This window comes from Cavia porcellus, unplaced genomic scaffold, assembly GCF_034190915.1.
Source record: "Cavia porcellus strain 051 isolate PalLab524CR breed Dunkin Hartley unplaced genomic scaffold, mCavPor4.1 scaffold_14, whole genome shotgun sequence".
Lineage (NCBI taxonomy): Eukaryota > Metazoa > Chordata > Mammalia > Rodentia > Caviidae > Cavia > Cavia porcellus.
In genome coordinates this window covers 47,004,535-47,015,692 of record NW_026947497.1, presented here as the reverse complement: position 1 = coordinate 47,015,692, position 11,158 = coordinate 47,004,535, and the positions used below count along the sequence as shown (strand labels likewise).

Below are 11,158 nucleotides of genomic sequence, written 5' to 3'. Positions count from 1 at the left end.
GGGTCGCACAGCTCACGGGCGTGTGGCAGAGCCTGGCTCAAAAAGGCATGAAAGGCTTTGGGCTCCTGGAGCCCCTGCTAAGGGTCCTCCAGGTGGAGGTAGTCCAAGGGAGGTGCGCTGAGGATGCTGGAGGTGAAGCGAGAGGACCCTCTCTGCTACTCGCCAGTCCATGGCCCCGCTCTTCCGCGTGCCCAGGAGCCGATCAGCTGTTAGCCAGGTTTTCTTTGGGTATTTTTTTTTTCAAAGTAGCTGAAATTTGGAAAGAGGAGTGTTAAAGCCTTAAGGTGCTTAAATTAGAGAGGGAAAGTTCAGAGCCAATTCAGGAGCAACTCAGCCTTTTGCTGCTCCCAGGTTTCAGAGGCCCAGATCTTGGGGTTCAAAAGGCATGCGCCCTCCCTCCGCATCCGCGCGCCCCGCTACCTGCACACCATCCTGCACCCGCCGCGTCCTCCTCCCCACTCGGGTCGTGCCCCCTCCCTTTTCCTGCCTCTCTACTGCGCAGAACTGCAGAGCGCCTGCACACGTGCAGAGTGCGGCCTGCGGTTGCTGGGGGCCAGCGCCAGGCGATCAGCAGTCCACGGCCAAGAACGGGTAGGAGATAATACTGAGTGGACTGTCGCCACCCACTCTTGAACCCCTTCCTCTAAACTATAGGGACCCCGCGACTTGGGGCGGGGGGGGGGGTCAAGGCTACTGCATTTTCCGGAAGGAAGGAAATGGGGTCGCCAGGGTCTGAGCCTGCAGGGGGCTCCCCGTGTCCCGGAAGTAATAACAGTGCGCCCCCCTTACACGTGAAAGAGCCTCGCTCTGTGGGGATAATCCCTTTGGATCTGCTCGGAGTGGCATTGGGGGGGGGGGTTGCAGGACGTTTCCTAACCTGGCCTCCTCTTCCCAGTTCACAGCCCTGTACCCTCGAAGACACCGGATATCCAGCTCTAGGAGAGTAGGGGTCAGCGCGTTACTTCGCCCCGGCCAAGCATGGCGCCCCCACCCAGTACGCGGAGAATGAAGGCGCCCACCCCACCGGGGCCGCTAGTAGCCTCGTGCATCTCCAGCCTGGGATTCTGGCTCTGCCCGCTCCGCCGGTCTCAGGCCGGGACCATCTTCTAGGCTCTGCGGAGCCCCTGCGTTAAGCGCAGGTCCGTGGTGAGCCGGTGAAAGGCCGAGTCACGCCACGCACTGAAGGTGGCAAACCCTCGTCTCCAAAAAGGGGAAGTGGTGAGCAAGCCTGTGCGACCCTGATGAGAGCTGCCGAGAAGTTTCCACAAGAGCGCAGTTTTCCAGGAGCTCCAAATGTGTGTGTGTGTGTGTGTGTGTGTGTGTGTGTGTGTGTGTGTGTTTCGTTTTCCCTATGAAGTATTCTTTACAGTCTATACATACTTCTAATTGTATTTTTTCCCTAAGAGCAGGAGGAATCGCACTGCATGGGCCCGGCAGCTGAACTTTGCCTAGAGATCCCGTGGGAAACCAAGTTCGCCTCGGGCGCTCAGGCCCCAGGCTAGAGCCCAGGGCACAAAGGGGCCGGGAACTCGGGCCTGCGGCTGCCCAGGCCGCCGTGGCGCCGTACAAAGCCGAAGCGCGAGCAGATGCTTGGGGCGGAGGCGCTGTGAAGCCGGCGCAGGGCCTCGCGGGGGGCGGAGCGCGTCTCTGCCGGGGCCAGGCTGCCAGGCCGCTCGCCCGTGCCCCCGTGTTCCCGACTCCCGCAGCCAGCGCCTCGCTACCCTCTGTGTGGCGCAGAGGCTGAGCCGGGCTGTTTTGTTTGTCGTTTGAGGCAATCGCGGAGCGCGCGCAGCCGCAGCGTCTGGGGAGGGGGCGCAGCCAAAATTTCCTTCCTGCGAGTGCCAGCGGCTGAGAAGGTAGTGACCGGCCCTCCTCGGATTACTCTTGTTGGCTCCTCCCCCACATCCAAATTTGCATTAAAAAGGCCGAGAAAACTCTGGCGGCGCCCCAGCCGCGGCTCACTGTGCTCCCCCGGGTCGGACCCCCCCGGAGCTGCGCTCAGGCTGCAGCGCCTGGCCCGCGCCGCCCTCCCCACGCCCGGCTTCGCGCGCTCGGGCTGCAGGCTCCGGCTTCCCAACCCCAAACCTCGCCGAGCGGAGTCCGCGGGCCCGGGACGTGTTCGGGCTCCCGCTGCCCCGCGCTTCCCTGGCTCAGCTCCCTCCACCCCGCGGGGGTCGTGCGCCCACGATGCCGCAGGGCCCCGGCTCGCTGTTGCTGTTCGTCCTCGCCCTGCACTGCTCCCTGGGCTCGGCGCGCGGACTCTTTCTCTTCGGCCAGCCCGATTTCTCCTACAAACGCAGCAACTGTAAGCCCATCCCTGCTAACCTGCAGCTGTGCCATGGCATTGAGTACCAGAACATGCGGTTGCCCAATCTGCTGGGCCACGAGACCATGAAGGAGGTGCTGGAGCAGGCGGGCGCGTGGATCCCACTAGTCATGAAGCAGTGCCACCCGGACACCAAGAAGTTCCTGTGCTCGCTCTTCGCGCCCGTCTGCCTCGATGACCTGGACGAGACCATCCAGCCCTGCCACTCACTCTGCGTCCAAGTGAAGGACCGCTGCGCCCCGGTCATGTCCGCCTTCGGCTTCCCCTGGCCCGACATGCTCGAGTGTGATCGTTTTCCCCAGGACAACGACCTCTGCATCCCCCTTGCTAGCAGCGACCACCTCCTGCCGACCACGGAAGAAGGTGAGCCCCCCTCTCCATTCTTTCTGGCTCTGCGAGGCACCGTAGAGGGACCCCTCAGGCTGGTTATCGCCACAAGACTGGATCAAATTGGAGACCCCTTGCCCTCGCCCTTTTATTCCCACCCCCAGTTACTCTTAAAAGGGACGGCACAGAAAACGGAAAGGTAGCTTTTCTCCTAGATGCACAATTTTTGCTAAAGATGCTGGGCCTGAGGCCACACTTCTGAGATCCTGCAAGCACTCCTGTGTGGGGAAGTTGGTGCGGACCCCAATCCGCACGTTCTTACAGCGAGAGGAGACGCTAGAGTCCCAGAATGTTCCCTGGACAGGCAGGATAACCAAGGTGTCCAAACAGGTGACCTTTGTGTCCCTGCTAGTGGATATGTGGGACGTGAAACCAGTACTGGTTTGGACTATTTGGAAATTGAATATTGGTTGTAACTGCCCAGGTGTTTGAGGGAGAGAACATACAAGGAATCTCCAGCGATCCTCTATCACTATCAGCTTTTATCTTAGGAGTGGTTTTAATTAGCTGGGGAAAAAATCATGCAAAAGAGTTTCCCAAGATTTTAGAAAACAGAGGGGAGTTTCTGAGCAAAAAACCATCAAAGCAATGAAAACCTCATGGGCCTTTGCTAGTTTTCCTGAAAGGAAAACAAGTATACAATGTGTTAGAGCTTATTTAGGTCCCTGGGGATGGAAGGAGGCTCCCTAATCCCCTTCGGGCCTTCGCCAGCATCTCCCTTTCGGTCTCCAATTGTTTTCCTACAGACATCATTAGTTAAAGAAAATGCAAACTTGTTTAGCAATCTTTCCTGGCAGGCACCATGAGTTTGCAATCATCTTGTTGGTTAGATTTCTAATTTATTGCAAATGTTTGGCATTTTTCAAACATTTGTCCAACATATACCATAGACTAACCAATACAGGTTAGTAACAGTTTATATACATCCAGCTCCTAATTGGTAATGTTACATTTGGGTTGGATGAGGGGAATTAGGGCAGCTTTGTATGAGATGCTTTTCTTTTTGCTTCTTTCCACTGTTAGCACTAACTTTATACACTGTGCATTTCCCAAAAAGTCATTTTCCTCCTTCAAAAGTGTATGTTTTTCATATTTTGCTCTTTGTGATTTTTTGACTTGTTTGGTAACTCTTACAAGTCGCATAAAATTCCATCTAATTTAAAGACAGCATTAGTACATTTATAAATGAACACCTCTCCCCCCTCCCCCCAAGAAATCAGGTTCTTTTAGAAGAGGCTTTGGCGGGCTTTTTGCAAGCACACAGAATTCCTAGGTTTGGTCAGCTCCCATGGATAGCTTTGCTTTATCTTTGATTAACTTTGGGGACAGGTTTTTGTTTTGGGTTGTGTTTTGTTTTTGTCTGTTTTGGACATCTGAAACAGGAAGCGAGGGACCAGAAGAACCTGTACCAGGATCCTGGTGAGTGATGCAGTAAATTCTGCCTGACACAAGCACAAGCTTGGCAGAAGGTCTGAGGAGGCCCTCAGAGCAACTGGTGCAATCAGGGAGGTGTGTTTCCAAGATGGAAGCAGCCTACAGGCCCTCCTCACACCAGCCAGCCACCTTTTCCGGTGCACACCTGAAAATATCTTGAAATGACTCCCCTGTGACATGGAGCTCTGCTACAGAGAAGGGCCTGCAGCTAAGGATGACCATCTTTTGGCTGTATTTTATGGTCATGAGTTTTTCCAAACACTCTTGGGATCTTTAACTCTTTCTTCTCAGATCTTGTAAATAACATTTGCAGACTGGATTGGTGGTGGCCAGGGGAAGGTGACCAAAAAGCTAACTGTCCCAATTACCTAGGGGCACACACCTGCAACTCTACCCTCTACTTCCTTTGTATTTGGGAATCATCATTTATGGAACACAACACGTGGCATTTTTTCATTTTGAGCCAGCATAAACAGAAAGCACAAAGCCTTCTTAGGGAAGAGTGGCCCTCCTTTTACAGAGAAGGCAGGAGCCCGGGGTCGCTCAGGACAATGCAGCTCTTGCCTGGCTTGGCCCCTTTGAGTTGTTGAAATGCCACCTGCTGTTCTTTTCTAAAGCAAACTTACTAATGACTGTTTTCCCCATTTCTAGCTCCAAAGGTCTGTGAGGCCTGCAAAACTAAAAACGAAGATGACAACGACATAATGGAAACTCTTTGTAAAAATGATTTTGGTAAGTAATAGACCAAAGACCAACAACAGATTTTACCTTCAAGAGTTTTATTTGTCAGTAAAACTCAACAAGTGCCCACTGCTAGGTAATCTTGGTTTCCCCTTGTGTTACTCTATCTTTTTAGGAGAAATCCACAATTCCTTTCAGCAATAAATAATGAGAATTAGTTAAATTATCAATGTTTGGTGGCACATTTGAAATCTCATTCTGGCTTTTTCAGGTCATTATGCATGATCCTGAGCCTTATCCTTTCTCAGTCACTTGACATGTGAACCAGGGCTGAGACTACAAATATTAACAGCAAAACAGGTTCCAGGCACAGCTGGCTCAGATAGAAACTTACCCTGGCATCAAATAAAAGTATTACTTTATTTGTAACTCATGATTTGCTCCCCTGTGTTTCATCATTAGTGAATAACTCCAATCTCACACTAATAATTTGTGAAAGAACAGTTCCTTAAATTTAAAAAAAAAAAATGTTTTCCAGAGAAGACACCTAATATGGACTTTTACACAACCTCAAATCACTATCCTAAAATCCTGCTTAAAAGATTTTGTGTGAGAGAAAAGTTCTTATGAATAAGTCTAAACACAGTTGCCACATTTTTGCAAATAGGAAAAACAAAAAGAAAACAAGCTTAAAAATACATTAAAGATGCCATGATGACCAGGTACCTGGGAACAATAACAAAATGTGTGACACATGCTACCCAAATTCCAGAAAGTATATGTCCCTTAGGAAAGGATTATAAGAAAAAGAGTGGAGACTTTAACTCCACCTGCATCTTATCTGATGCCTTCAGGCCCCAGGTGATGGAGGAAACACTTGTTACACAAAAAGGATCAGGGTAAGGTCAGGGTTAGAAGTGGCCAAAAATGTCACCCAGACTCATGAATTTGTTGCCTTCTTCCTGTTCCAAGGCAGGCACCTTGTGCTTGATCAGAAGGCTTGGTACCTCTTTCAAGTATTATACTCAGGCGGAAGTCAGAAGTTTCTGGAAAACAGATACGGTCCCTGCCCTACCCATCAGTAATAGACTCTCACCAATCCATATTAACATTTCAACAAACTTAAACAAATCCCAAGTCTGAAGGAAATCCTACCAGCTGCCACTGTTCACAGCCATCCACTCTCCTTGTATTACTATCCCTGAAACATCAGCGAAGTCATTCCCTGAACTCAGAATAATCCAGTCACTGTTCTGAGTCAGCTCCAGGGTCTTCCAGCAAGGCCCTGGGTTTAACCATGGCTGCTTGCAGAACAGCCCTAGCCCACCAGGAGGAAAGGTTTCCAGCTGGTGAGGAAGAGGTAAGAAGGAAGGCAGCAGACAGTCCTTGCAGACTCTTCCCATTTGGAAGAATCAGGGCTGACAGGGCTTGATCCATCAAGGTATTCAAACGTGCAGACCTCGTACTCTCAGAGGACCAAACATGTTAGCAGCAGATAATCCCAAATCAGCAGAGTTTACCAAAACAGTTCCTAGCGCCACGCCTCAAGACATGTTAAGGGCAAGACAGATAAATGCCATTGTAGTGAAACATAAAAAACCCTATGTCATATCATTTTCTTCTGGGAGCTTAGTCTTTTGCACTACATACACAAATACATGCAGTATCTTTCTCCTGACTTACTTGAAAATGTTGGTTGTTACAGACTCCCAAACAGCTGAATATAGGGGGCACACACTTGCGTTTTACTTGCAGCTTCCTTTATAGAAGGCCCCATTAGAAAGATACACAATCAAGATCTGAGAATAGACAGAGAGAGAGGAGAGTGAGTGTGGAAGTCACTACACTCAGGTATCATCCACATAGATCGGCCTTGTCTTCTGTATTTCCACTCTGCTTTTGTCTGACAAGGGAACAATGAATTTCAGGAAGTGCGTTATGTACTGTACTCTTATGTGAATGCTCTGAGCAGTAGGTTGTAGGAACAAGCACAGAGATCTAGGTTGGTTTTCTGTTTTGTTTTCTGGGTTTGTTTATTTGTTTGCTTATTGGTAATACTGGAGATTGAACCCAGGGCTTCTGCCTTAAGCTACATACCCTGCCCATTTTACTCTTATTTTGACACATAGTCTTGCTAAATTGTCCAGGCTGGTCTTAAACTTAGGAGCTTGTCTCAGCTTCCCAGAGTGCTGGGATCACAATTGTGCAACACCATGCCTACTAGCAACTTGATTCATTTAACATGAGTCATCCAAAGAGGCACCAACTCTTCCCCATGGCACCTGGAATACAAGAGAAATTTACAACGCCTTACACCAATACAGTCAGCACTTGTAAATAAAGAAAGGCCTGGAATCACCTTCCCGTGTACATAGCACATCACTGGATTAGGTAGTGTCATCACCTCTGTCTCCTCCCGTACCACATTCTGAATACCCAGGCATATCTCAAAGGGCAGTAAAGTTACTCTAATTCCTTAATATTTCCTCACTGTATTATGGACTTGCCAAGTTGGTTATTTTAAAGCTAGAGAAAGATGGGTAATAACTCTCCTCTTGGCAAAAAGTGGTTATTTTTCTAATGTGCCAACTCAAGAAAGTTTCATTTGATCAAGTAAAACTTGGGAATATATGATCAGTACATACTGCTGTCACATGTAACGGGTACATTTCTCCCACCCTGCAGGCAGGGGTCATCCAGCACCCCATCCACTAAGCAGAGGTGGCAGGAACACGTGAAATTTGTGTGTGGCTTATTCTGTAACTGATGCCACATAAACTGAGAACTCAGTACTCTGGTTGAGATGCAGATCAGACAAAACTATGGTGGCAAAGTCACAGTATCCTCGATGCACCCTGTTGCAGATCTGTCATTTCTCAGTCAGTTTGCTTAGTCCAATTCCCTGTTGATGTTTCAAAAAAGAAAAATGGAAATCTCAAAGAGTTCTAAACACAGGCACAAAGCTGTCCAATTACTGCTTTAAACAATGCATTAATTTCTATCAAAGTCAAGAGGTGACACTTGCATATGACCTGTACAGGACAGTGGCTAGTGGCCAGCATCTGAGGACACTGGAGAAATTTAATGTTGAAGGTGATCTGGGGACTCGCATCTGACACTAATTGGCTGACCTAAGAAAAGCCACTAAACTCAGGGATTTCAGATTCTTTTTGTACTAACAAAAGACTGTCATGGAATGGCTCTTTCCAACCTTAAAATTCTATTTCCTGCCTTTGTACAGTCTTGAAATTTACTCCAACATATATGTTTCCGAGACTGAATAAGTTCACGAGTATAAAAACTTTTACAGTAAACCACTTACTTTTGGCCTTAACATACTAACATACACATTTTGGAAACAGTACATGTATGATCTGTAAACGCCTTGGCCTTGGACAGGCCATTGAGAATATACAGGGGGTGAGGTCTTCAAAACACTTTTATGGCTAAACATGTTGTGCTCTTAAAAGGATCTTGCATATTTCTCTTCTCCTAGTTACTTTACCAAATCAAATGCAGCTGCAAGATCAATTCTCCTTCCCTGAAATCTGTTCTTTAGAAAACAGTGATTGTGTGATACAATTTCCTTACAGGTTTGTCCAAAAACCTCTCTGATAGAATAAATTGAGTTTAAAGTTTACAGCCACAGAAGGATCATGTTTCACCTAGGAAGCAGGCATACCTTTTCATGCTAAAGGTTCCCACAGGGGAAGTCGTTTGCTGGGGAGAGCATGAACCCACTCACAAACTCAAGGGCAAGGAAAGGAGAAAAGTTAATTAAGTCCTGCAAAGACAAAGTTTGGAAAGGATGGCTGACCTGAAACAAAGTGCCTGATAAACTCCTGGAGGCTTTAGAAATAGACCCATCCGGGGCTGGAGATTTAGCTCAGTGGCATAAGCGCCTGCCTTGCAAGTAGGCCGTCGTGAGTTCCATCCCCATTACCGATAAAAAAGGAAAAAGACAAAAAGAAAAAAGAAATAGACCCACCTGCTGCTCCCAGCTCTAGCAGTAGACCCCGACCTTCAACCCCTGAGGTTTCATTACTTCTAGGAAGTTCATTTCCCCTCCCACAGGCCAAATTGCATGGGTACGCAGCAGAGAGGAGGAGGGAAGCTGCACTGAATTCCCTAGTGGTAATGTGTGCTTCTACCATTCTTATCTTCATAGCGCTAAAAATAAAAGTAAAGGAGATAACCTACATCAACAGAGACACCAAGATCATCCTGGAGACCAAGAGCAAGACCATTTACAAGCTGAACGGTGTGTCCGAACGGGACCTGAAGAAATCGGTGCTGTGGCTCAAAGACAGCTTGCAGTGCACCTGCGAGGAGATGAACGACATCAACGCACCCTATCTGGTCATGGGACAGAAACAGGGCGGGGAGCTGGTGATCACCTCGGTGAAGCGGTGGCAGAAGGGGCAGAGAGAGTTCAAGCGCATCTCCCGCAGCATCCGTAAGCTGCAGTGCTAGTTCCGAGGTCCCAGAGGCGGCAGAGCTCACCTGACCGTTTCCGTTTCCGTGGACCGGTTTCACCAGAAACGTCATTTCCAGTTTCCCAAGCACAGTCCAGTGTGCTCTATCCCCAGCCAGGAGCCACTTTGCCTGCCTTTGCACATAACAATCCCAGTATTTCCTGAGTTACCCAGCCCTAGGAGGCCTCGGGAATGGATATCTGTTTCCATAGAAAGGAAAAACCCAAACTAATACAGTCATGAATTTTTTATGAATATTTACATCGACTCATTTGAAGGCAATTTTGAATAGATGAGACTGTGACTTGGGTCTGTGTTTTGTTTTGTTTTGGTTTTGGTTTTTGCCCACCATTTGGTTGAAATCAGCTGATTTTTACCGCACATTGAGGTGGCCATAACATGCAAGACGCTTCATGTTTCTCTGTGGCTGGAACCCACAAACATGGGTTGCAAACTTTGTTGGGATAAAGCGGGCTGTTATCCTGACCTCTCCTCAGCGCCAGCCTGAGAGGCACTAAGAATCCACTTACCATTTTACGCCCTCACTAGGAACTCACACAGTTGCATGTATCACATTCCAGCTGCAGTATTTCCATTTATAAAAAGCACATTAATCAGTTTTCATAGCATGATTTCTTCAAGTAAAGGGCAAAGTAAATAAGTTTTTTTAATTGACGAGTACGTTAAGCCTTGTTTAAAGCATTTTTAAACTTTTTTTTTTGCAAATAAAACCATTGTAGCTTACCTGTAATATACATAGTAGTTTACCTAAAAAGTTGTAAAAATATTGCTTTAACCAACACTGTAAATATTTCAGATAAACATTATATTCTTGTATATAAACTTAACATTCTGTTTTATCCATTGTCTTCTGTCTTTTCTTCCTACAGGGAGCTGAGAGGGAGTTATGTCTCTGGTTAGAAGATCCACCCCTTAGCCCTCCAGCCCCTGAAAATCATCTGCTTCTCAAGGAACTTGGGCAGTTTGCCCCCTAAATTACTCTACCCTCCCACCTTGTACCTCACAAATCCTATGGATTTCAGCAACCCTGATCCTGCAAACCAAAGCACAGACACTGAAGGAGTCTTTTGCCCTCTTTTGGTTCAGCTGTAGTTGTGTGGCATCATTAGTTTAAACTTGTTTCATGAGCTCTATATATGTTTTCTGCTTTTCATTTCCTGATATTTTTATAATGACTAATTGCAAAAGAAGACATTCCTTCATAACTTAAACTATTTCCCTAAGAAAAAAGGCCATGATTTAGAGATTAAGGAGGGAATGGTGAAAAACTGGCATTTGGATAAAAGACAGAGACACCCATTGGCAAAAGGTTTGGCATAGTCCATGTGGGCTACTACAACAAATCTACTTACAATGAATAATTTACATTTACTTCTCACAGTTCTGGAGGGTGGGAAGTCCAAGATCAAGGTACCAACAAATCAGGGATCTGATGAGGGCCCTGCCCCATAGATGATGCCCTTTGATTATGTCTTTGCGGCGCAAAGGTGCTGATAAACAAACTCCCCAGAGGCCCCCTATAGGGACACTAATCCCATTCTCAAGGGCTCTATTGTTATGACCTAGTCACCTGCTAAATGCCTTTTCTAATCCCCTGGCCCTTTGGAGGTTAGATTTTAACATAAACACTTTAGAAGGAGAAACACTGAGACCATGGCACTGTCCATTCAAATTCTCTTTACTATGGAGCCTCCATAGAAATTCTATTCTATTCCCAAGGAAACTGAGACTCCCAAGTTTAGGCAGCAAAACTCATTAGCAGAGCCATGGCTAAAATTGACTTGGAGAATGTAGTGCAGAAATACCGAGTACCCACCTACCGGACATATAGTTA

The 11,158-nt window shown here is 47.4% G+C and overlaps 1 protein-coding gene across 1 annotated transcript; it reads left to right on the top strand.

Annotated features, from left to right (window-relative positions):
- The first annotated feature begins 444 nt into the window (after positions 1 to 444).
- On the top strand, positions 445 to 10,163 carry Sfrp2 (secreted frizzled related protein 2). The gene is made up of 5 exons (XM_003476960.5): positions 445 to 591; positions 896 to 1,295; positions 1,410 to 2,689; positions 4,799 to 4,879; positions 8,997 to 10,163. Exons 3-5 carry the CDS (start codon positions 2,188 to 2,190, stop codon positions 9,299 to 9,301), a joined length of 888 nt encoding a protein of 295 aa, XP_003477008.1. The 5' UTR covers positions 445 to 591; positions 896 to 1,295; positions 1,410 to 2,187; the 3' UTR covers positions 9,302 to 10,163.
- The last annotated feature ends 995 nt before the right edge of the window (positions 10,164 to 11,158 follow it).